This window comes from Schistocerca serialis, chromosome 5 (genome assembly GCF_023864345.2).
Source record: "Schistocerca serialis cubense isolate TAMUIC-IGC-003099 chromosome 5, iqSchSeri2.2, whole genome shotgun sequence".
Lineage (NCBI taxonomy): Eukaryota > Metazoa > Arthropoda > Insecta > Orthoptera > Acrididae > Schistocerca > Schistocerca serialis.
The window spans coordinates 721,770,765-721,798,356 of record NC_064642.1 but is presented as its reverse complement, the minus strand read 5'-3'; the positions used below and the strand labels follow the sequence as shown (position 1 = coordinate 721,798,356).

Sequence of the window (27,592 nt, the reverse complement as noted above, 5' to 3'; positions counted from 1 at the left end):
CCAACCAACACTTATCAGCCTCCCCTTCCGAACAAGTGAATGAATTCGTCCAGCACTTTGGATGGAAACTGGTCACTGCGCTTTGGCCACTGTATCCTGTGCGAGTTATAAAAAATAATTTTACATTTACAGCAACAACAAATGTGAAATAAATTTTTTGTAGACAGTGCTCTTGCTATATAAACTTTAGAGGGTTTTTCTCTATGGTTTTGTTGTTTAATTTAGTAGAGACTATTATTTATTACTACACTTGAGTTCTTTGAGAGTTGTCAATTTTTGTAAATTGATGTTCAGTATCAGTGCTATCTTAAAATATTTCATTAAAGTAAGTAAAAATGCTTTTATTCCTCTTGTTATGTATAATTCTTTTTGGCTAAAGTATTCATCACTTAGCATGAACTGATGCAAAGATTACAGTAGATGAAGTGTAATCAGGATATAAATAATGTCAAGCCAGTTGCTTCAGTGCTACTTACTTTGTTCCATATATGTGCCACATAAAGAAAATTGTAGAGACTGTGTGGGAAACTTCTTTAAAGGTAAGAGAAGAACGTTTTATCCAACATAGGTCTGTAGTAGATAGTGTTGCACACAAATAATGGTCAGAGGAACTAAGAAAACTTTTTGAGGTAACATTGTGACCAATATGTTTCATTTTAGGAAGCTACTAGTCACTTGGCCATGGTGCTTGTTGACTTGGAAACAAATAACAGTAAACCGCAGTTAGCAAAATTATCTATGCATATATGAAAACTACCGTTGTTACTTCATGTTCCGCACTTGCATTTGCTGCATGGTTTCTCTGTTTTTAAAGAGCTCACCAATTTCACCACCTTTCCAGTCTACAACTTTTAGTCATTCACTTTTGTTGCGAATTTCCTTGTTCAATGAATGAGGACCAGTACTGGCCACCCCATCTTTGTGCCAATTCCTCTTGCGAAGCATTGTTTTAATTTTTTGAATTATTATAAACAACTTTATGGGGAGAGCAACCACCTCTCAGGGCCCTTACAAATAACACAACCACTATCCAAATCATCATAAACTATACCAATTAAAAAGTCAGGAATGATGAGATGTTCTCAAAACCCCCAAAAGCTGTATGAAGGTGCTTAATTTGCAAGTACGAGTCCCATGTCAGTACAGATGTATCTTCAGGTTTATAATGATTATATTCCCATAATATAGATGGACGGTTATGGAGTCCCAGCTTTCAGGAAGTTATCCACATTAAAGAGTCAAACCACTATGAGGGTCATCATAATAAAATTGAGTACACCCAGAGATGCTTGTACAGATCATAACCGCTGAATGCGCCAGGCTAGATATCACCCCATATGCTATATTATAAGATGTAGTAGACACCAGCTGTATAAAAACCAATGAAGTGAAACTTACAATCCTGTGTGTAATGTGCGTACTTCTGCTGTATTGCTAACAGGCTGATGTGGTGTATGCAGACTGTGGAAGCCAGCAATACACTGGAAGGAAGAAGGCCATGGTGCCTGAGAGAAAAACAAATTAACACTCTTAAGCTCCAAACCCGTAAAATTTACGGGCCTAGTATCGCGCGAGAATCACCAGACCCGTAAAATTTACAGGCCACTACATTTAATTTAATGCAAAAACACTGCAACATTATTTCTATGGGTTTGGCCAACGTTATACGCTTTACAGATGTTTAGTAATAAAATGCGTCCATAGAAATAAACCTCATAAGTATGAACTGAAGGTTTGTGCTGTTGCTGAAGCCAGCAGTGGCTATGTTGTAAACTTCAAAGTTTATGCTGGTAGGCATATTGTTGACAATTCTTCGTCCGCTGTTGTATTGTGATTGTTGTATGGTGACAGCTTGCTGAATAAAGGTCATACTGTGTATTTAGACCGATATTATTCCAGTCCAGAGCTTTTTCAATGACTGGCTGACAAACGTACTGAAGCTGTTGGTACTGTGAACAAATGTAGGAAAGGATTACCTAAAGATTTAGTGTCTAATATGCTGAGAAAGGGCAAAATGTCTTTTTGGCATAAAGGTAATGTATTAGCAATGAAGTGGAAGGATAAGAGGGACGTGTATACATTGTCTACAAGGCATCAGGCCACATTTGGTACGCATACTAAGAAAAATGGGTCTGTAGTAATGAAACCACTTCAGGTACTGGATTACAATCTGAATAAAATTGGAGTGGATATCGGAGACCAGCGCCTGCAGTAAAATCCATTCCAGCACAGAGCAGTGAAATGGTGGCGAAAATTATATTTCCATCTGCTGCTGATGGGAGTATCAAATGCTTATTGGCTATACAATGCAGTGCACGACAAGAAACTAACAGTAACAGACTTCATAACAGTGCTTGCAGCTCAGCTTGTTGAAGATGATACACTTGAAGTCATACAAAGGAATGAAGGAACTGTAGGTCAGCTAACAAAGAGAAATTTTTTGCAGCACATACCTCCGACTACAAAGAAATATGCTGCTCGTGTGTGTCACGTGTGCAGTGACAGCATTAAGAAAGAGAATGGCAAAGCTTCTCGCAAAGAGACACGGTATGAATGTGAACAGTGTGGTGCTTCACTCTGCGTAGAACTTTGCTTCAGAATTTTCCACACTAAAAAACAATATGATTCTGTGTGAAATTCGTATGCAATTATTGTAGACTGACAGAAAAATGTTATGTAGTGCCATAATATTAGGTAAAAATTAATAACAATTGCATTCTCTTATCCGCATGACTTTTCTAAATTATTAAAAACACCTATGTGATTTCTATAACTGTACCTTACAGCTGAGCATTCCAACGTAGTTTCTTTTGCACAGAATTAAAGATGAAAAGTACAGCTTCAAAATGGTACCAAATTTGTCACAATCCAAAAAGTAGATTTGATGCAGTGATTTTCTAAATACTGACAAAATTGCCTGGTTACTAGGGATTGGTACATAAAATAGGCCTGGTACAGAGGGTGTTAAACACATGAGCACCTGCAAGGAGGCTGCTTACACTACATCAGCCTGTTAGCAATACTGCAGAAGTGTGCACATTACACTGGACTACAAGTTTTATTTCGGTGGTTTTTAAACGGTGTCTACCAGATATTATTATATAGCCTATGGGGTGCTATCTAGCCTGGCTCATTCAGCAGTTATAATATACTGCTCAACAAAAGTTTGAAATAGCATTGGAAAATGGAGTATATGATACTTTAGGTCTTATGGACCTTGCCACTGCAAGCGTTATCCATTTAGGGCTCATATACTGGATGGTGTTTACTTCGTGGCCGTTTCCCAGTCATGTAGACATACTGCAGCACACTGTGAACAGTCCAGTATCAACACCAGCTTCATCTAGTTTGTGTTCAGCCCTGCAGTAACGTGCCACGTGAGCCATACATCACTTTGATAAAATCTGAATAGTTGCTTACTTTCAGCAGTGCATACACAGCAAGATGTTGTCGATTGGTTACATGTTGCTCAAAGTGGTGTGTCTAAGATGTGGAGGAAGTACAGAGACATGGGAAATGTGAACGATAGATCTCGCAATGCTCATCCTCATATGACAACACCAATGCATGATCATTGCCTCAAACTGTTGGCTTGCAGGCACCTACCACAACCGACAGAAATAATGTCATGTAGAAGTAGCTGGAGCTTTGAATTTACCCTGGGTTGGAGGATTCTTGTAGGGCTTCATTCGAAAGATGTGGACCATATCTCTGAACTTTTGTCGTCTTGTGTCAGAGTTGGAATCTTCAACTTCATAAGTAACATCAGACAAGTGTCTTACAACCTTATGAGGTCCAAAGTAGTGCCTGAGGAGCTTCTCATAGAGACCAAACTTCTGAACAGGAGTGAAGATCCAGACAAGGTCACCAGACTGGTAGACAACAGGGCGGTGACTCACATCATACCTTTGGCGATCGTTTTCTTGAGCCTGTAGCATGCAGAGTCGAGCTAACTGCCGAGCTTCCTCAGCTCTGATTAACACCTGACTGATGTAGTTGTCATCCATGTCATCAGCATGTAACAGAAACACACTGTCCATCGTCATAGTCGCCTCACGCCCATGCACCAGAAAAAATGGCGTAAATCCTGTGGTGTCTTGTTTGGCGGTGATCTAGGCAAACATCACAATAGGTAGCACCTCATCCCAGTTGCTCTGCTCAACTTTGAGAAACATTGATAGCATGTCGGCCATGGTCTTATTAATGCGTTCCGTAAGCCCACTAGTTTGCGGATGGTAGGGAGTTGTCATGTGATGAGTAATGTTGCACCAACGGTTTCTCTGTCACAAGATTTGATTGAAAGACTTTCCCTCAATCCGTAATTAACGACCTTGGGGCACCATGTTTTAATACAATGTCTTCCATGATGAATTTGACTACCTCAGATGCTTCGGCTGTTTTTACGGCTTTTGTAATGGCATAGCGTGTCAGATAATCAGAGCAAACAATAAACCATCTATTGCCACTAGCAGACGTTGGAAATCATCAGAGGTGGTCAATCTCAACAAGCTGGAAAGGCATTTCGGCTGGTGGAATTGGTATGAGTCGGCCAGGTGGTTTCTGAGGAACTGCCTTTCTCCTCTGGCACTCTAGACAGTGCAACACATAGTGATGGACATTCCTAAATAAACCTGGCCAGAAAAATCTCTTGCGGATCCCATCGTTTTTCTTAATAAATCCTAAATGTCTGGGCTCAGGTGTGTCATGGAATTTCTGTAGAGCATCTAAGCACATGTGTTTAGGAATCACTGGTAGCCACATCTTTCCAAACGGATGAAAGTTTTTCTTGCAAAGCAATCCATTAACTACTGTAAATTGTCCTTTCACATCCTCTGACCGATTTAAGGCAAGCATAATTTGAGATAAACTTGGCGTCCTCCTCCTGCTCAGCAGAGAGATCCTGGAGTGCAGCGAGACAGTCACTGTCTTCATCAAAGTCTTGATGGTCTTGCACAGGGTTTCTTGAGACACAGTCGGCATTTTGGTGTTTTCTTCCACTTTTGTACACTATGGCAATGTCATGCTCTTGAAGACGTAGTGCCCACCTGGCTAGTCGTCCTGTTGGATCTTTAAGACCTGTCAACCAACAAAGTGAATTATGGTCTGTAACAACTGTGACTGGCCTTCCATAGAGATAATGTCGAAATTTGCACATGGCCCACATCACAGCAAGACATTCACTTTCTGTAGTTGAGTAATTTATCTCGGCTTTTGTAAGGTCCTAGAAACATAGGCTATAACCTTCTCTTTTCCAGTTGAAATTTGCACCAGAACAGTACCGACCCCGTAACCACTGGCATCTATGTGTAGTTCTGTAGGTGCTCTCTCATCATACAGACCAAGTACAGGGTCAGTCCTCAGAACTTTTCACAGCACATCGAAATAATCTTGTTGAGCACCACCCCATTTTGCATTGACTTTTAGCAACTCTTGGAGTGACCTGGTTTTCATACAAAAGCCTGATAAAACGACGGTAATAAGAACGTAATCCGAGGAAGCTTCTCACATCTCCAATACTTTTAGGAATAGGAAATTCCATTATAGATTTCACCTTTTCTGGGTCTGGCCCCACACCTTCGTTTGACACAAGGTGTCCAAGTATTTTGATTTCTTTTGCTCCAAAGAGACACTTTCTTGAATTAAGTTTCAGTCCGCCTTGCTGGATATGCTTAAGAATGACCCTCAGTCTATTTGTATGTTCATCAAATGTCTCTGAGAACACTGTAATGTCATCTAAATAACTAAATAACAAAGACACGTCATCCACTTCAGGTGATGTAGAAGATTATCCATCATCCGTTCAAAAGTTGCTGGTGCATTACACGAACCAAACGGCATTACCTCAAACTCATACAGGCCCCCAGGGGTATTGCCTGCAGTTTTCTCACAATCAGCCTCATCTACTTCAGTTTGCCAGTATCCCAAGTCATGTCCATGGTTGAGAAAAACTTGGCCCCCTTCATACTATCTAGTGTATCGTCAATTCATGAAAGAGGGTAAACTTCCTTTTTGGTTATCTTATTAAGCTTCCTGTAATCAACACAAAAGTGCTAACTGCCATCCTTCTTCCTGATGAGGACCACTGCTGATGACCATAGGCTCTGCAAAGACTGAATGATGTCATTCTTCATCATTTTCTCTACCTTGTTGCGAATTATTTGACGTTCCATTGCTGACACACGGTATGCTCTCTGGCTTATTGGTTGATGGTCTCCAGTGCTAATCTGGTGCATCGCCATCGATTAGTCTAATTTGCTCTTCACCTGTGGATTGAAGTGTTCAGAGAACTCTTGAAGAATGGCAAGTAGCTTCTTCTGTTGTTCCTTAATGAGATTTGGTGTTAGTTGAGCTAGAACATCTTTTCTCATAGTGGTAGCACTAATTTCGCTCACAGACTCAGCATGGGAGGTTTCTTTGGCGCTCAGCTGTTCTGCAATTAACAGCTCAGCGTTTGCTATGCACACACGTCTTGGAAGGATCTGCGGTTCTCAGCGACAGTTAACTATCCACAATTCACCGAATCCATTCTTTAAATGAGACTTCAGAGGCTGGGATGGCCAAGTTATTCTCCAGAGGTATACTTCTCTTACATTCCACTAAAAGATCCATGGGTTGATGCATGGCATGCCACATGACAGTTACCTTTCTACCGCTGACTGCAGGACTGATCACTTCATCCAGCACACAGTCTCCACATACTCAGATGCGCATCTTCCTGTCCACAGTATCTCATCTAGTCTAGCATAATCTTCGAGCGACCACGATCTGTAATTACCTGAGAAGCTTTCAAAAAGTCCCATCCTCGAATGTCGTCATGACTACACTCTTGTAAGACGATGAATTCTAAGGGTTGTGTATGGCCATTTATACCCACACAAATGGTACATATTCCTGTAAGTTTTACATATTTCCCATTAGCCACCTTCAGCAGAGATGTTTTGTTGTCGACAAATATGGTTTTCTGCAACTGGTGACAGTACTTCTCCGAAATGACTGAATATGAAGCTCCATAGTCCACAAAAGCTTGGGCTGGTCTGCCATCCATGAGGATATCGACATAGTTTCCTATCATTTTTGTAGTGATCGACAGCGGAGGATTTTTCTCTTTGGCAGTCTCACCTCCAAGGAAAGCCGCACCCTTTAGTTTTCCATGTTGCGGTGGCTAGGTGATCGGCAGGAGCTTCTACATGGCGATGGAGACCTTGATTGGAGTGTTGGGGAGCGCCCTCTCCAGCAGCTAGCTTGCTGCGATGGTGACCCACGTCGTCCTGCACCCATATCTTCTTGTTCATCTTCGTCGTCCCGGAGTTGGCGTCGACTAAGATCGGTCTGCTGTCTTCTGGTGCAGACATCATCAAATATCTGCCGCCTTTCTCAACAGTAGCACATCACATGTCCAGGTCGTCTGCAGTGGAAACATACTGTTGGTTATCCTGGGTCCTCCAGATGTCAGTCTTCCTTGGTGCCCAAAAAGGTGTTCTTCATGCGGCATTGTAGGAACGTAACTCCGCCTTGGTCTCGACTTTTTTGCCATTTTAAAGGGAAATGAAGGACGAGAGATTGGTTTCAGTGTCTGTTCCACTTCCTCCCTTATGGTCTCTTGAATTGTCTCAGTTTTTTGTTCACCGTGCAATCGGAGTGCCTTCTGAACTTCCTCTCTCACTATCTGCTGAACGCTTGTGAAATTAGTTGCTTCTTCCATCACAGACATTGATACAACGTTTGGAAGCCGTTCAAACTTCTTGCGTGTAATTCTTTTTTGATGCATTGTCTCTATATACTGGCACCATTTTATGAAGTCGTCTGCTGGTGAAACCTTCAGGAATAGGCCTTGATACAGGTCCTCAGCAACACCCTTCATGAGATGTGCAACCTTATCTTCCTCCTTCATTGTAGGAGACACTATTTTACACAACTCCAAGACGTCTTGAATGTAGGATGCTGTAGTTTCTCCTGGACACTGTGTCCTGCACTTTAATTTATCTTCAGCCTTGAATGTCTGTCATCGTGTATCGCCGAAATACTTGTGCAGTTCTGCCTGGAATACTTCCCAGGTTGTGAACTTCTCCTTGTTCTCATACCATTGCTTTGCTTGGCAGTGCCCTCCATGTAGAAAAATACGTTAGCCAAACACATCCCATATGTTAAATTTTGGCTGTACGCTCATATACCTTCAGCCACTTGTTTGGATCTTAACCGTAATCACCAGAGAACCCGGAAAGATATCTCATGTGGTGACACACTGTGCTGTCATCGTAATGTCCTCTTCTTCTTCTGTCTCTGGTAGATTGCAATCTATTGAATATGGCTCGAACTCGGGTTTCTCACCACATAAACGGCGACTCTGTCATGGTCTGACTGGAGCCACTGTGTCGTCAGAAATGTGCGCTATCACAAGTTCCAGTACCCAGCACCTCCACCAGAAAAATATCACGTAGAAGAAGGTGTAATTAGCTGAATGACGACCACTAACTTCACTTTACGAAGGTTTATTTACCACTTGCACGTACAAGAACATGGAGTGAACTGCCTCCACCCAGAATACATACAGGATATATACAGCTACAGAAAATTCCAGTACAATGATTCTTGGCATTTATGGATACTTCTAGAATGTACTTGAACTGAATATAGAAAATAAAATTGTACAGTCCAGGTGAGTTTTGAACTCACGACCCTCCATGCAACAGTTTAGTATCATAACCACTACACCACAGTGCTATTCAGTTTCTTCTGCCGGGCGACAAGTATTTGTATCTCTGTCAAACAGTACGCAGAAAATTGAATGAGGGTGGTGTTCATTCCAGAAGACCATGAGAAGTTTTGCATTGAACCAATAGAACCAATGCAGTCAAACGACCTGGGCTGTAGCACATTGACATTAGACCATTGCAGTATTGGGTAACATCATGTTTGCTGACAATACCAGGATTGGTTTGCGACCAGACACTAGATGTGTTAGTCTTTGGAGAAGCACTAGACGACACCAAGAACTCTGATACATTCAGGAGTCGATCCATTTGTAGGTGGAAGTGTAATTTTGTGGGTAGCGATAATGACGGAACGGCAGACCCCTCTAATTCCCATGTATGGTAATTTGACTGGTCCATGATACCTCCAAGAGTTCTGCAAATGATTGTAAGGAGCTACAGACGTGGATTCATCCTAGTCGATGACAATGCAAGATCGCACTTTACTCTAGCAGTGTCTCGGTATCTTCAAAGACGCAACATCAAGTGAATGCATTGGCCAGCAATGTGTCCAGGTATGAATGCAACTGAGTATTGCACAATATCCGGTTCCATCTGACATTCTTCAGGGCCTCGCTGAAGCTGCTATTGAGGACTGGGACCTCGTATCCCAAGATACTCTTGATGGTCTCATCTAGAGTGTGCCTCACAGAGTAGAACAACTAACCCATGTGGTGGGAGGACATGCTCACTACTGAAGACGAATAATAATAATCATCATCATCATGAATAAAGATTTTTCACCGTTTTTCTTTTCAAGATATACACTTAAGAGAGATCCTGCTTTGTTTTGTAATGATTTTTTGTAGCCAAATCGTTCTTGTTTTTGGAAAGAATTGCGTTTATTTTGTTAATAAGGTGTTGTACAACTTTCAGTGGGTGTGTATAAGAAGTCATTGTAAGTAAACTCAATGATACTGCAGACTTTTGTTGAGGTGTGTATATACTAGGAATGTTTCGCAATACAGCATTTCCTTTTTCTTGCTACGGCGTGGGAGCTGGAGCATTGTCGTGCTGGAGGAACCAAGTGTCCATTATTGACTTCGGCCACAGGTTTTTCAAAGGTTGGTTGACTTTTGACAGCACTGCTCAGTGTACCATTTAGTTGTGACTGCCTTTTGTGTGTCTGAAACAACAAGCTCCACAATTCCACTCGATTTGAAAAAACAGCTACCGTTTTCTTCTTTACTGATCAGGTTATTCTGACAGCTATGGGTATGTTGTAATCTTCAAAGATGCAAACTTTGTTTTGAGTCTTAGTTGCCACCTCATGGTACAGCCAAGTCTTGTCATGTGTCAGGATGTTATTCACATATTGATTATGTCTCTTAGAAAACTTCTTTAACATCTCCCGGCACCCAATCACACGTCGCGTCATCTGCTCTTCCATCAGTCTGTGCAGCACCCAGAAACAACAAAGTTCCTTAATTTGGAAATGATCATGTAGAATTGAATGAATTGCTGGTGCATTTAGCCCTAAATTGTCCTCTATCTGCTTGTAGGCCACTCGCCTGTCTTTGTCTGTAGCATTTTCCTCACAGCGTCAATGTTTTCTTCTGTAACTGTTGATCGTGGCCTTCCTGCCCTTTCAGTGTCCTCCAGAGTGAAATTTCCTCTATGGAAGCCTCTGTACTATCGGAATATAGTTGTACGAAGTAGACACACATCACTGAGTGCAAAAGTCATTTCTTCAAAGCACATGGTCTATGTCTAAACCGTGTGTGAAGTTATGCAGCAAAACTGCCGGAATCCCACTTCATGACCACAATACCATAGCAAACACTTCAAACTAGCCCTACTAGTGAATGGCTGTGCCCACACACTCGACACAGCTGCTACAATGCAAGTATGAAGTATTCTCAAAACACAGCAACAATCAACCTCCTGCGACTTATTGTCACGTCATATTGCAAAACTTTCAGAATATCCTTTGTACAGTGTGTTACCTGGCCTGGCTTGTTTAGTACTCATGGTTTGTACATATTGACAAGCATCTTTGCATGTACTCAGTTTTATTATGATGACCCACCATTGTGGTTTGACTCTTAATATGGATAACTTCCGGAAAGCTGGGACTCCACAGTTGTCCATCTACATTATGGAAATGTAATTATATAAACCTGAAAACGCATCTGTACTGATACGAAACTGGTAGTGGCAAATAAAGCACCTTCATTTTAGTCATTATTTGAAGCTGGTTCTTGAAACTATGTTAGCAGACCTCAATCGTACTTCAAACTGATGTCATTGGTTCCTTCCCCCCCCCCCTCCCCCCCCCCCCCCCCACCTCCACACCCCTTCCACCTTCAGTTATATAATTTAACTGATTATTGCCTTCCTGAGGTATTATATTTGCTAACCCCTTTGCGAGAGCTAACCCACTTGTAATTGGAGTCCTTTGGCTAGATCTAGCATTTCTAGAATAGAATTGGCCAATACTGTTGGCCATTTATTATCTTAACCTTTTGATTATGTAGGGGAATATTGTTACAAGGAACATGTATCATCAGAAAGGTACAAATCCTTTAACACACCCCTTGATCTTGGCCTGAGTGAGAGAGAAAATAGATGTGAAACAGCACATGTTAGCTTCTAAGCTTTAGGACACTTGCTACTTTTCACCTGTAATATATTTAAGGGGGCAAGTGGGGCCAAATTCATATTATTGAGGAAAAAGACCTTGTTTCACAAAGTGCCTAGCACCCAACGCACGTTGGTCTATCGATTTCTCATATGATTTTGAACGCATCCCTGTTGGTTTTTGAACATTTTTGAACAAATTCTAAGTCGATTTCTGAAAGAATCGTAAGTTGATTTTTGAATGCGTGCATAGTCCACTTGATGACTCTGCCAGGGGAATCCCCGCCGCATCTAGAAATAAACTTTCCTGCAGACAAATGGGGATGGATCTATACGAGCCGAGTGGAATAAAGCCGAACGTATGAATGCCAGTCGCTGTTTATGTAGTTGACTGGGTTTGCAAATGATCAGCGTTGTTATAACTACTAGCGAATTCCATAGATTCAGACTACCGGAGTGGAAGAAAATGACTAACAGGAATAACAGGCAACAAAAATTGCGTATTGTCTCCTCCGTGTGTCCAAGAAAATGGAATTCTGACAGAAAATTTTTGGCCAGACCGCTACACTGCTAAGGGCCAGTTATACAGTCCCTGGCTAGCAGCCACTGAAGTTGTATTCTGAGAGTAGTGTGGAAAACGCATTGTACGAGCACGTAATAACGCCCAACCGGATAACTAAACCTGTGATGAAATTAATCAAAGAATAAGTTTCGACATTGACAGGAGTAGTTACAGAATTAGTGATAAAATTGTTTGTTAGAACGAGGAAGGAGAAAAAACTGGGACTCTCACAAATTACGGGAGAATATGACGATTCGAAATTTATTCAAAAATTTAGTACTACTACTTTTCGATCTCATGCTTCAGAAGCTAGTGAGTATGAATGAAATGTGAAACTGTCTCCTGACACACAACTTTTTGCTTGTAGTTGGCCTAATAGGCATTTGATAGTGGTACTTCACGAATTATATTCCGTCGTGTTATAAAAATGACCATTTGTGCCAAAAGAGTCTCGTTTATTTGGTGTGTGTAACAACTGCTGCAATATTGGACAGGCCTACTTCGTTTTATATAGCAGTGACAAAATACACGTAATCAGATCGAGAAACCACACCTGTCTTGGGTACAATTTATATTAACAGCTTTTCTCGCATTGGACAACGGCATTTCGTTTTTTCATGTAACAAAACGTTGACGAACTTTGATGAGGTAGTAGATTCTTTCCCAGAAAGGAAAGTACGCCATATAAAGCTGTGACAATATTACAGAGAAAAGAAGCTAGGTCTTAATGATTGAAGAAACACATACTGTCTTGCTTGTCTCTTGTCTTTACTCGTTTTATGCATCCTATATTTAATTTTATGTCACACAAATCAGCAAGTTATTAGCTAATAGGCAGTAAAGACTGCAAATTTTCTGAAGAGCCTCTTTTTCTGCCTGTTACAAATAATTCCAACCAGTATTAATTCCGAGATTTTTTAAAGAGGAGCAGGATGTCAAACCGGCAGACTGGGACCAGGAGAGGCACCACAGCATATTTTAATTTCCACTGCCATGAATATAGTTTGGTGGCACCCATTCCATTACAATATATTACATGTTTGAATTCCACAGAGCGAAATATAAGAGACGTGCAATGGAAGAATGCTGTATAGAGAGGCGTGGCACTGCACTTTGCCACACTTAAGACCAAATAACATGTCTTACGTTCCCTCAAATAGATATGTTTTTTGTATCAGTCTCTTCAGAAAGATGTGTACTACAAAATGAAGATATTTTTGAAAAGTTGATTTTTAAATTTTTGGCGTCCTACCTCAAATGCTCAAGGGAGGGGAGGAGTGCCACTATCTAATATTGCCCCAGTTCGGAAATATCCTAGATCTGGATCTGATTTACAGAGCAGTCTGAGTTGTAGTGGGAGGTGGTAGTCTCCACGTGACCCATGTTTACGTTAAGTGATTTTGCTGTTTCCTCTTCGTTTATTGCTCTCACTTCAAATGAAAACGAAACGGGTTCTGTGGCTGGGAGCTAACAAGTGAATTAAAATACATTCACATCATTACGGAAGGCTAAAATATGTAATTAGTTTCATATTTTATTTTGTTTCCACCTTTCTGACAGTCAAGTGTTGGTCGCCTTGCAGAGCAATGAAGTTATTTTTGTCAGTTTGTTAAAGAAATTTGACTTTTATTAATCTTTTCCACTGAGGCAGTCAATTTATTGGAAACGAAGTGTTTAATTCCACACTATCGGCTTGTTTATACTGTTAGCTGCATCTCAAGTTCACGTTTTCATCTTCTAGCATGCGTGGCATTATGCCTTAATAAAGAACCAAACATGAGATAATACAGTACAGGTACTCCAAGAAAATTCACATCTGAATCTGGACATACGAATGTGCACTTTAAGCTGAATGATGCATTTTAGTATAGTTCACAAAATTCCCATGCTCTTGGAATGTCCTCTAATGTCTTGTTTCTTTTATGACATAATGTAAGATCTTTTAATGTTTTACACATACGAACGTATGGGCTTCCTGCGTCATTGTAGCTGCGCAAGCGCTGCGACACCTGTTATTTTGCGCGCTCTGGCAACTGCTGAAACGATTCTATTTCTAACAGGTTGCGGGGAAATATTGCGAATGGTTGTTTGGAAAGCATTACTTTCAAAGTAAATTTCCTTTTACGCTAGATGAACTCTGTGTTCGCGAATGTCTGATGAATTTCTTAAATCACAGAGCATTTGACTCTCATTAAAAAATCAAATCTTTGAGGGTGACCATTTAGAAAATTTCAAGCCCAGAAGATCAGACATTTATGTTGTTAAAAAATTTACTGGCACATTTTTGTGATGTATCTTTAAATTGTAACACGCGCAAAAATTATCATTATGTGTTTAAGCTTAGCTTCTCTGGCAGCTTATTAATCTTAGTGACCAATATTGAACGTAAAAGCTTTTCTTTTCTTCTAGCAACACTATGTATATATGTATATTAATTTAAACCATTATCTTTTCCTATTTGTGTGTTCGCGCTACTTTACAGTGATGTTGCTAATGGCTGACTACATCACGTGTCCTATGATCTGAATATCGGCTGGCGAGATCGCTTGATATGAGCTACAACTGGCTTACAAAAGCGCATCGCAATCTAGATTTCAATCCTTCGGAAAGTAACATGCAGTGTTTGGTGGAATTCGAATTTATATTTTTGTAATACGAAAATATGTAGTGTACATGTTGCTGCACATCGGACATCTTTCTAAAACCTGTTGTTTCCGTGAGTTTTGTTTTCTAAAGTGCCGGGAAATTCTACACCGGTGTATAAAACCACAACCATTGAAAGGATTGGTAAGTTTTACAGTTTCGAGAAAAAGTATACTGTTACTTAACATGGAAAAAATGTTCTTTCATCCTGGAGAAAGTGTATTTTTAACCGGGAAAAATCTGGGATTTCCCCCCCCCCCCTGTTGTACTTTCATAATAAGAAAATATGCTGTGTACATGTTGCTGCATCAAAGATCGTTCGAAAACACATGATGCCCTTTCTTCCTAAAGTGCTGGTTTGTTCTACACCGGTATATAAAAACCTTTACCATTCAAAGGATTGATAGGTTTTACAGGTCCGAGGGAAAGTATATCGGAAAAAGTGTATTTTCACCCGGTATGTGTATTTTTAACCAGGAAATCCAGGAAAAATCCAGGATCTTTCCTCTCCCCCGTATACACCCTGGTAGTCTATTCTGACAATTGATTCCCCTCCCCCATGCGTGCAAATATATGTGTTATTTTTTAAAAGAAAGAACAAATTCTCATAACTTACAAAACCTGGCACCACTGTCTTTCACGAGCTGTTTTCACTGATAGTTGTACTCAAGAAATTTTGCAGTTGACATAAGCAAGCAACCATCGCAAATATTAATCTTGAATGATGTGACCCGTAGTAGGTAGTAGTAGTAGTAGTTGTTGTTGTTAGTATAAGTTTGTGTGTAAGTCTAGGGGCTGATGACCTCAGCAGTTTAGTGCCTTAGGAGCTAAAGTGCAAATAAATTATTACTTTTAGCCTTTGCCTTTTTTAATTACTTCAGTGATTCGTAGAATATAAAATATTTTACAGGCAAACTCTGTTTGAATATGAATCAAAACTTGCGTCCAAGAATGATGAGGTCTATCATTTTGTGGGATATGTGCCAATAGAAGGCCGTCTGTATGAACTAGATGGCTTGAAGGAAGGTCCCATAGATCTGGGACCTGTGGCCTCTGATGCTGATTGGCTGGACGTAGTGCGACCTATAATTGAAAAAAGAATTAAAAAGTAAGTAGTATCTATTCTTATTTAAAACGTCATTTGTTTATTGGCGATAAGTTTTTATTTTCTTGCATATGTGTTTCTAATTCTGAAGCACCATCAGTGGTTTTTAGGGTGTTGCATATTAAACAAAAATGTGTTGTTGCAGCTTAAAAATCGTATGTTTATTTCTTGTTAAACTTGAAATATTTCTGCAGTTTTCCGGAAAGCTGATCATTATCAACCATTTGGCATCCACTGCTTGATAAAGACCTTCTCTATACTTTCCCATGCATTGTAGCGTTTGGCTAAGACATTCATGTTGATACTGCTACTTTTTTAAAGTCATCTATCAGCCTCCTGTTTTATCGTCATCTAGTTATTTCTTGGGATCTCCGTCCCTCTTCATTTCATTATCACCTTGCGCCTAGTTAAATATTCCACTCTAGTCTGCTTTGTTATGCATCTCCCCCCCCCCCCCCCTCCCTCCCCATCCCCCCTCCCCTAGTGTGTCTGAGAACCTGTAGATGCTTGTTGAGCAACCCTTAGCTGTGATACAAACAGGTCATGAGCTTTCCTTTCTCAGGCAGATAGAACTTGGAAACCCAATTTGATTTACCCAAAGAACAGTGAAAAATACTGTCCAGCTGTTCAGATGTGGGTTGTCTATGTTTTTCCAAAATCACTTAATGTGCTTCCCATCCATCCTTAGTCCAAGCTTGTGCTCAATCCACAGTGACCATCTCATTGATGAGACAGTGAACCTTAATCTTCCTTCTTTCCCCTCTTTCAATGCACCTAAATATAAAAACTCATCTACTGCTTCATTGACACTTCATTGTGTTACTTTACATTGTTTAATTTTCAAATCTTCGGCTATTCATAAGACTAAGAATGTCCAATTGTAATCGATTTTTGAAGCTATTTTCAAACTTGTTCTGTTAAATTCCACTTGTGTATTTGTGCCGTGGCGAGTACAATGTTTCAGCAAACAAGTGTTTCACATATATTCCATTAACATGTATTCCTTCCTCACTTTTCAGTTTCAGTTATCTGAAAACGTCCTCTTATGGCAGCAGAGAATAGTTTTGGTGACATGGAATCTTCCTTATTGTCTTTTCTGTCAGTTCTGAATTTCCTGCCGATGGTGTAATCTGTACAATGCTCCATTTAATTTCAGGTACAGTGAAGGAGAGATTCATTTTAACCTTATGGCAATTGTATCAGACAGAAGGATGATATATGAGAGGAAAATTCAAGAGATACAAAAACAGGTGGAGGTAAGCAGAATGTAATATTAAGAATATATGAGGAGCCAAAAATTTTTTTCTTAAAATAGTGATATGAAATTGTTAACTGGACACTAAATATACCATTTGAAGTAGCCAAGAAGCCACATAAAAATGATACAAAAAACAGCAGTTACTTTCTAAAGTGTTGAAGTCCAGTGACTTGCTTTTTCAAATGTTGACAAGACTACTTTAGCTGTGGCTAAAGCTACTGCTGTATCACTGGGTACGTGTTTCAGTTAGATATGTGTATAAGTGGAACCCATATGGCTGTACAAAACTAGTAAACGTATTGCAGTCTATGAATTACCCATCCTGTGTGTAAAGTTTTAAAGTGAAGTGAGTTCCATGTAACATAAGTGTCCAATTGAAATGTTGTTATTAGACAAACACCCCCATATGAAATCTCATGTATGTATAAATTCTGTCTATAGTCATTAAATATTTAAATTTTGCACATTTTGAGAATGGATACTTAATTTATACATACATTCATTTGAATTATCGCAGTTACTGTATTTTATGTTCTAATGGATGTTGTTTGAAATATTTTATTAAATGACACTATTTTCAAACATATGCATTTGAAACTAAATTAATTGTGTGTTGTACACTAACATTTTGAAATTGAGGCAATTTCATGACCCAGTAGGTCTTTGGAAGCTGGTGAGACTCTCATACTCGTTGCTGGGGGGGTTAGTGGATGTGGAAAGACGACTTTGTTGGCATAGTGGCATAGCTACCCGAGTGCCCATCTGTGTCTACCCTTTAATAGGGAATGCTCACAATCAGAAGGCTCAGTGTGGTGCAAACATGTGAAGCAAGCATGCCACGGGGATGTACTCATGCTTACTGTAGACAATTGAGCAAGTTTGAAAAGTGTCAAATTGTGGCCTTCAGAGTGGCTGGATGGTCCTTTCGGAAAATTGCCGCATAGGTTGGACACTGCATCAGTTGTGTACCGATGCTGAACATTCTCACAACCCTAGACAATGTTCTGGATGTTTACACAGCACGAATGCTTGCCAGGACAGCAGTGGTAGATCATACAGCTACCAGAGCACAGATAAGAAGGCTTATGAGCCCATACATGCCAACATGAGGTGCTGCGAACCTGTTATTAGCAATGGGACTGCAAGCACGCACAGGTCGTCTGGTGCTGTCAGAGGATCACTTGGAAGAAGAAATGGCACACTGTGGTCCTCTGTGTGTATGACATACGCTTGGTGAGCACTGTCACATAGAGTGCATTCATCCAAGACACACTGGCTCCACCGTGGACATTGTGGTGTGGTTTGCGATAAGCTACAACTCTCGTTCACTTTGGTATTTCTGGATGTATCCTAGCCAGTTAGTGGAGAGTATGCTAGCCAGCACTCAGTACGTGCAGAATGTTGTTAGACCCACTCTTTTGCCATTCGTGCACCAAGAAGGTGATGGTTCCAACAGGATAATGCTTTTCTGCACACTGCCCATGAAGCTCAATATGCTCTGTCTGCTTGATGTGCGGCAACTTCCTTAGCCAGCTCCATCTCTGGACTTGACTCCAATCAAGCACAAGTGGTATATGATGGGACCAGAAGCGACTCGTCCACCAACAGCTCTTGCAAACTACATGAACAGGATGAGCAGGTGTGGCATAACGTTTCCCAGGATAGTATTTGCTATCTGTACGATCAGCTGCAGGCCAGAGTCACCACCTGCATTGCCAACTGTGGAGACTACATTATGTGCTATAATACAGGTGTTTCAGCATGAGTTGATACCGGGTACCTCAGAACCGCTATGCTACTACTACTACTACTACTACTACTACTACAAAGGATGCCTGTTGAGAAATTTTTGTTTTTAACTAATTAAATTGACAAGCTGAGTCAATATCTACGTAAAAAAATTGATGGAAATATTCGCTTCATCTCCAGCAGCTTTATTTGGATAATTTCTTGAATAGTAAATGTAGGTTTCTCAACAGTCACAGCTGTAACTTGCAACCTACAGATTAAGACAACCGAATAACAACAGTATTATCCTCTCAGCGATGAACTGGCAGAAACGTGACCACTCCAGTCTGACCGTACATTTTATCATTTGTTGCCAACCTAGAAATCAACATTGCTGTAAAGCAGTTGCCACTTTAGTGCCATTGTTGAACTTCAGGATTCATTTATTATGCTGAATTTTGGGCATTCTGTGTGAACATATTTACGTTGGAATGATTTATCTCCTGTAGAAATGTACATTATTGTTGAGTATTTGTCTTTTTGTAAGGCCAGTTCAGTCCCGACTACATTTAGATCAGGAGAACTGAACTTAAAAAACACAGTAGTTGTTCATAAAACACAAGGTACCTGGGATGCATTGCCATGGTTGGCAACATGACAGTATTTGCAGTCCCCTTGCCAGTACACTCCCCACATTCAGCCATGCTGGTGTCAGTGCATCCTCCCCCCACCCCTTGTCTGTTAAAGTAAGATGACTGGTATATTAAGCTATATCTGTGAATTTAAGATGAACTGTATTTTTCAGATAATATTTGGAGGGAAATCTCATAGTAGAGTAAAAATGGTATTCTGTCTTTTTCCTTTCCGTTTCACAGCCTTCCTTTTATGCCCTGTATCTGTTTACATCCTGCGTTCTATGACGATCTCCGTTTGATACATTTTTCCCTAGCTTTATTTTCTCCCCATTTATGCATGAGTGCAAGTTGGTTCCTGTGCCTTGTGACTGCTGTTAAAGGATTTGGAAATAGCTTTATATGTTTCTAATACTTGTTCTTCATACTCTCTGTGTAACTTTTCCAGGCTACATAATTTTAATAGCCACAAAAGACTTTTATGACAGTCTCAGCATTAATTTGGCCATGGAAGTGAATAAACATGAGTGGAAATGTCTCTACTAGCACTATAGAAATATTTAATGTGGGATCAAGACGGGTTTCAGGTAACACTGAACTTGTTAGGGTCCCTCAGTGTTGATAATCATAATAGGCAACAACACAGTTCTCTTTAACGTGACTAGTAGCTCCATTTCTGAAGCAGTCAAAGGCTTAATGTCTTTGAGACAAATGAAAATTTTCTGATGCTATTTTACTGGGGTGCTATAGTACATGTTATTACCAGAGGACCACTAATGTAGCAACAGTCTACATCCAGGAGTGGAATTCATGCTGCATGTATGAGACTGCAACATACGTAGACAGCGGGTGTAGGTTGTGTGTAGCAGTATTATGGCTCAGTGGACCAGGTTTCTAACAGAAGTAACTCATATTGATCATCATTATTTTTGTGACCAGTACTTAGTGACCTAGCAGAAGATGACCAATGTCTCTGCCAAACATAACATCCTATATTAGTCTAGGTGCTACAAACATCTCTTTCCAGCTACAGATGCTGCCACCATTATTGCCTGGAAAACCCGGAATTCTCAGAAAATTCTGAAAGACTCTGTGAACTCTTGAGACTCTCAATAGAATAGTCTTGTTAGTTTGACAGAAAGAAATGTACTGAAACAATTTGTTACAGATCTCTCTTGAGATACTGCTTCAGAAAAAAAATCAGTTATGGAGCCACTTAGGGAAAGATGAAGTGCATTGAATTATTATGGTATTTGTAGCTCAGTCACAGTCATCCTCAGGACATTTGCTGACCTTGAGAATCTTCATTATTATGCGTGGGTCCATTGGCTCCATGCCCCATGGTGTGGTTGACTGCAATGAAGTGTAATGTGCACATAAAAATTTGTCACACATGGATCGATATTTGAATGTGCTTGTTGTGTAGATCAGAATTGCATAGTCAGGATTCGTTTCATTTTACTAATTTCGGTGCAGACTACCTCTTCGCCAGCTTTTCTCATACTGCCGCGTTTCAGGTCAACAGTGATTGCAATGTGAAGTGTGTCCAGTTTGACACACAGTGCGTCATTGCTATCATGGTCTATTGATATTACATTCTAGTAACAATAGTGAAGATTTCTGATGCCGTGGCACATAATTCTCGCTTATGGTGGTAAAGATGTAATTTCCAGGTTCAGCAAGAGCTTATGCATAGAAGATTTGTTTTTCTAAGCTCTAGAATATAATTCATTTTGTAAACTGCATATTGTATATGTATATTCTGTCCTGCAAAAAAAAAAGGTATGTCTGATTTTGGAGTGAATATTAGTTTTGTTTTCATCTACTTTAGAATGAGCAGAGTTATTCACCAGTAATTTTTTGTTGACCTCTTGCTTCATTTACTATTCTAACAAGAAGGAAATTCATAATATATTAAGTATTAGTTAATCATTGTGTAATGTCCCCACAGCAAATACCCTCTACCACGCACCGATTAATCATTTTCAATCAAACCATCCACATTCATTCACTTTGGAAAAGTCATCTGATCTGATTTTCTCGTAATATATGTGGCGACAGCTCGTCGACGCCGAAGTATTTTCTAGTGCGTTTATTCTTTGAAATAACAGAGATGCATATATGCATTCTCCATGGTTGTTAGAGTGGTAACTAGGACAGCTTCTGGAGTCTTCTGGAGTATCTGTTGAGGGATTGACGTGTTTCTGAGAGATATATACTCTGCTTTTCTTCTCGCTAAAGCGAGCCAATTAACATTTGTGGCGCTAGTGGTTTTGAAGAGAAAGAGATTGTAAAAGGAAAATAATTAAGGCATGGTATCACCGGAGATCTGGACATGTAATGGAGATGGATTTAATACACAATTTCCTCCATAAATAAGGTTTGTGACTTTTTTGTTCTGGAGTGAATGAACGAATGAATTTTTTCTGAATCATTTGTTGATCACGTTGGCCCTGTAATTAGTGGGGAAGTTTCAGCTGTGTCGAAGAGAGCCTGCAATCACTGAGTCTATGTTAAATCGTCCAAAAAGGCTTCGTACATATCTGGAATTCGCAATCTTTCGTAAAAGGAACAAATTGTCCAAACGATTGATTCTCCCGACTGACTGCAGTGTTTAACAGTTATAATAAATGTAAAGATCTCTTACAGCAAGCCAGCCGCTGATCACCAAGACGAAGGACTCCACCAAAGATTCTATTTGGCTGATTTCACGTAATGAAATATTATATTAAAAACTGTACACAGATAAAGGAGAGAAAGAGAGAGAGCGAATGAAAAATAGAGATAATACCAATAATCCTCCATTAGTCTAATTTTTCGCCTGTCTTATCACAGATCAGCCAAGAACTGGGAGGGCCTTACTTTACTGTATAGGCTTGTGGGAAGGTGAAGGGATCTTAAAGACAACAGATACACGTCTATACAGACAAGACATTACACAGAGATAGCGGCTAGCTGCATTGATAATCTATTCTTAGATTAAAGAGATGGCAACTTATTATCCGAACATTTAAAAAATGTTAAAATTGCTTTAAGTTACACAAAAATTATGGAACAGTTGAGTAGTATCTGGTGGCTGCTCTATTTAAAGAACCACAATGGCAAACTGCTGTTCGCCCGTTGGAATTTGGCATGCCGTTCGAGATAATGGCCATGTTACGTATAGTGTTCGTGGACAGAATAATGTCGTGTTTTGAGTGCATAGTGAGGCCAGCCAGATCCCTAAATGTGACTGCTTGATATTTCTTTTCGTGGGGTATCTCAAGAGCCGAGTGTTTGCATCACCTATTCCTAACTTAGAGATTTGGAGGTGACTGAACCTGTGAAAAGATTCCTGCAGTTCAACTTGAAATGCTGGTGAAAGTAATGGACAGTTTCATTTGTCAACCCTGCCTGTGCCTCACTATATATGCAGTGTATCCTTTTCAAACCTCCCACATTTTAAAAAGCCCAGGAAAAAAAACTGCAGTGCGAGGTGCATTCAAGTTCTAAGGCCTCCAATTTTTTTTCTCCGGACTGGAAAGAGATAGAAACATGCGCATTGTTTTAAAATGAGGCCGCGTTCATTGTCAATACGTCCCAGAGATGGCAGCACCGTACGGCAGATGGAATTTTACCGCCATCGGCGAGAATGAGAAATGTTTTACATACTTAAAATGGTGACGTTTTCCTTACTTGAACAGCGTGCAATCATTCGTTTTCTGAATTTGCGTGGTGTGAAACCAATTGAAATTCATCGACAGTTGAAGGAGACATGTGGTGATGGAGTTATGAATGTGTCGAAAGTGCGTTCGTGGGTGCGACAGTTTAATGAAGGCAGAACATCGTGTGACAACAAACCGAAACAACCTCGGGCTCGCCCAAGCCGGTCTGACGACATGATCGAGAAAGTGGAGAGAATTGTTTTGGGGGATCGCTGAATGACTGTTGAACAGATCGCCTCCAGAGGTGGCATTTCTGTGGGTTCTGTGCACACAATCCTGCATGACGACCTGAAAATGCGAAAAGTGTCACCCAGGTGGGTGCCACGAATGCTGACGGGCGACCACACGGCTGCCCGTGTGGCATGTTGCCAAGCAATGTTGACGCGCAACGACAGCATGAATGGGACTTTCTTTTCGTCGGTTGTGACTGGATGAGACGTGGATGCCATTTTTCAATCCAGAAACAAAGCTCAATGGAAGCACACAGATTCACTGCCGGCAAAAAAATTTCGGGTAAATGCCAGTGCTGAAAAAATGATGGTGTCCATGTTATGGGACAGCGAGGGCATAATCCTTACCCATTGCGTTCCAAAGGGCACTACGGTAACAGGTGCATCCTACGAAAATGTTTTGAAGAACAAATTCCTTCCTGCACTGCAACAAAAACGTCCGGGAAGGGCTGCGCGTGTGCTGTTTCACCAAGACAACGCACCCGCTCATCGAGCTAACGTTACACAACAGTTTCTTCGTGATAACAACTTTGAAGTGATTCCTCATGCTCCCTACTCACCTGACCTGGCTCCTAGTGACTTTTGGCTTTTTCCAACAATGAAAGACACACTCCGTGGCCACACATTCACCAGCCATGCTGCTATTGCCTCAGCGATTTTCCAGTGGTCAAAACAGACTCCTAAAGAAGCCTTCGCCGCTGCCATGGAATCATGGCGTCAGCGCTGTGAAAAATGTGTACGTCTGCAGGGCGATTACGTCGAGAAGTAACGCCAGTTTCACCGATTTCGGGTGAGTAGTTAATTAGAAAAAAAATCGGAGGCCTTAGAACTTGAATGCACCTCGTCGATATGATAAGAAATTGCACCATGTGCTAGAGCATCACTAAGAATATAGTTATCAGATTTTTTAGCATCACTAAGAATGTAGTTATCAGATTTTTGAGAATCATTTTACAGTACATCTAGGCCTACTTCAGTTTCAGTGGTCGGCTGTATCAACAAAATGAAGGCTGCGATGGATTTCTAGCTGACACCTTCATTAATAATTTTGAAAAGGTTCCCCCCCCCCCCCCCCCCAATCTAGCCAATAGCATTTCTTTCTACATATGGTACGTTGATGACACCATCATGGCATGAAAAGGAGATGGACTGAGTTTTCTGGACCTGGAACTATGTTCAGTACATGGTAAAATTATTTTTTATATTTACCGGAAACCTACCCCAACAGACATCATCATTCGTGCTTTTTCTTGCCACCCACATATCACTGGGGTGCCTCTAACCCCTTCCGCTATAGCTACAGAACATAATAACTTAAGTACATAGCAGTCAGTAATGGATATGAAGCAAACCTCGTACAAAAACTTTATAATGATAAAACAAACAACACTATAAATTTTTCTACACTTCTTAAAAATGACTTTCCTGTTAAGAAATACTCTAAATTCCATTTCTAGGTAACATTTCGTATTGTATAGCCAATTTATTTAAAAAGTATGACATCACTGTGGCCTTTACTACCAGTGAGTTGCTCTTCATACATTTTATACATAATGAGAAACCTTCAACTGACACATTATCAAATCTGGAATACTGAAAGGCAGAAAAGCTGCTTCGTTGACAGATCCTCAAACAAAAGGTAAAGAGCTTTGCTTTGCTGGCTTTCAGAATGAAGTTCCTTTTTCAAGCTGTCGGAGAAAGGGACACACACACACACACACACACACACACACACACACACACACACACACACCCCGAGAGAGAGAGAGAGAGAGAGAGAGAGAGTTTGTTTCTCCTACAGTGTGAGAAAGGAATTCCATTCTGAAAGGTAGCAAAGCAGACTGTACCTTTTTGTGTGTGTGTGTGTGTGTGTGTGTGTGTGTGTGTGTGTGTGTGTGTGTGTGTCGACGACATAGCACTTCCGCATTTTAGTGAGTCTTCTATTCATCTCTTGCTTGTAAGTGGTATGTAAATAATCTGATAAGTTTACTACATTTTTATTCGATCACAGGGCATTCCGCTCGTGATATCGGATCTTAATGAATCAACCTCAGTAAAATCTCCTTCAAAACACCTTGTTAACTTGCCTGCAGAGAAATTGATCCTTGGTTCCTTCCCCTGGAAAATAATGAATCCCTGCAATACAGTCGGCGAAGAAATCTCCAAACACCTTGTAGCTTTGAAGGCATTCCATCCAACAGTTCCTCTCAGTTTTACGCAGTGATAGCCAATGTTAATATTTTCCAGTTTTAATTTATCCTGCAAAATAAGTCTGCAGAAACTAAAGTTAGTTGTGCACCTGCTTTCACAATTGATGTGATTGTTATTTCAGTTACATTAACCTTCATTTGCTGATTGCTTAGTTTCTTGGGTGTTACATTTTGTTGTTTTTTTTTCTTCCTGTTGTAGAATAATATCCTTCTTTCTTTTGTATTGACCCTTCCTGCACCTTCTGGCAGCAACTCTACGCTAGGACTGACTGTCCTTAGTTTTACTGATATTTATGTTTCTGTCCTCATCAAGGGTGATGAGACTTCGTGTTACCAATATGAACCTATAACAAAACGACAAAGTGAGAAATTCACATGAAACATCAATACTTTGGCAACATAACTGACATTCAAGCCAATGTGACGTGCGAGTTGAGCAGCATCTGAAGAAGGATTTTTCTGACAGTTTCACATGGTTGAATGAATGGCCTGTGTGTTGTACTTGAGTGGAGTGGAGGGGTGAACACAATGTAGAATACCTGAAGCGAAGTGCTAAAATTACCATCTCAACCATTCATTATTTTTTTATTAATCCAGTCTTGGAACTTTTTGGATTGATGGGGTATACCATCAGTGATTGTTCCACTTGACTAGTGTTTTAGACACTTGATATGACTGGAGGCCCAAGAACATTTTATTTGGTTGAATAAACTATATTAAAAGCAAAGACACGGCATGAAGTAACTTACAATTTTTTTTGTTGCTGTGTGAGAGAAGCTAGTGAAATTTGACAGGTAAAAGCTGTCTTATATTAAAAACTGTGTTGTGTGTGGGACTGTTACACAGTACTTTGTGGTTCATAAATAAACAATAGAGTATTTGGTTTCTAAAGAGGGTATAATAGCACATTACAATATAATTTTTATATGTAATCTGTAAACCTTCTTTTCTGCAGGAGAATGGAATGGAAACTGATGCTCAACAGAGTGAAATTGCAAGATTAAAAGTGCTCATAGAAGAGGAAGAAGCCAAAATAAAAAGATATCAGGCTGAGAATATTAGAAGAAAGCATAATTATTTGCCTTTAATTGTTGAAATATTAAAGATACTAGCAAAAGAGGGACAGTTGCTGCCACTATACGAAAAGGCAAAGGAAAGGGCTTTAGAAAAAGAAAGCAAACGAGAGGAAGTGAAAACTTAACACTTGTATTATTTACAAAATAAATAAATATAATTTACTGTAAAACCTCACATTTCTGTCATCATTTCATTTCAACATTTTTACGAATTTTTAATCATGCAAGTACCATTTAATCATAAGTGTAATTTACTGCAGTTGCATCTTGGAAGTCCTATGTAAAATAATGTCACTATTATGTTTTTATACTTAACATCAAAGTTTATCAAGATATAAATTAGGAAACAAAAGCTGAAAATTTCAAATAGAAAGTGGCTCTTTTATTTGGTTTTGCACCCAAAATGCCTTCATGTGCAGTCAGAGAGATGATAAGGAGGAACATTTTAAAATACAGATCCTTTTAAATTGTTGACACTTACTCTGAATACATGGTTAGAGAGATATTTATTTATCATATGACATGCATGACAAGGACATAACACAAATATCAAAGAGTAAAAGAATATTTAGATGGCACGTGGAAAATAAGATGAAGGTTAAGTATGCTACCAACAGATAATTAATAGACTAAAATATTCATAATGTATTGTACAGCTGATGAGTCAAGTTCAGAGCCACTGGTGTAGTTTCGAAAGAGACATTCCTTACCCTTTGTGTGCTCAGCGTACACACTCCCTCACAATATATGAGTGTTATTCAGAAAGTAAGGTCCAAATCACTATAGCTAATCGAATGTCCCATGAACACTGAAACGCATGTGCACAGACTCCTGGCATACCTTGCTCGTCAGACAACGCCATTTGCATTTGCGTTGGTATTGTCACAGTGTGCTGATTATTGTGTCAGCTAAAACTGTTTGATGGGTCTACCAACTGTGAAATATGGTCAGTGATTTTGTTTGTTACGGCAAGGAAAGTTGCAGCAGTGTCAATACAACAGATAGTGAAATGTATGAACCCAGTGCCATGAGTGACAGCAAAGCACGTAAGTGGGTGAGAGTTTTCAAGGACAGATGGAAAAATGCCCACAACGAACTGTGATCAGGATAACCA

The 27,592-nt window shown here is 40.0% G+C and overlaps 1 protein-coding gene across 1 annotated transcript in view; it reads left to right on the top strand.

The window, feature by feature from the left end:
- The window catches only part of LOC126482364 (ubiquitin carboxyl-terminal hydrolase isozyme L5), an 86,002-nt gene extending 59,349 nt beyond the window's left edge, over positions 1–26,653 (top strand). The window contains exons 5-7 of the mRNA XM_050106448.1: positions 15,446–15,643; positions 16,797–16,896; positions 26,358–26,653. Coding sequence (XP_049962405.1) covers positions 15,446–15,643; positions 16,797–16,896; positions 26,358–26,603 — 544 coding nt within the window. The 3' untranslated portion in view covers positions 26,604–26,653. The remainder of the gene's footprint in view (positions 1–15,445; positions 15,644–16,796; positions 16,897–26,357) is intronic.
- The last annotated feature ends 939 nt before the right edge of the window (positions 26,654–27,592 follow it).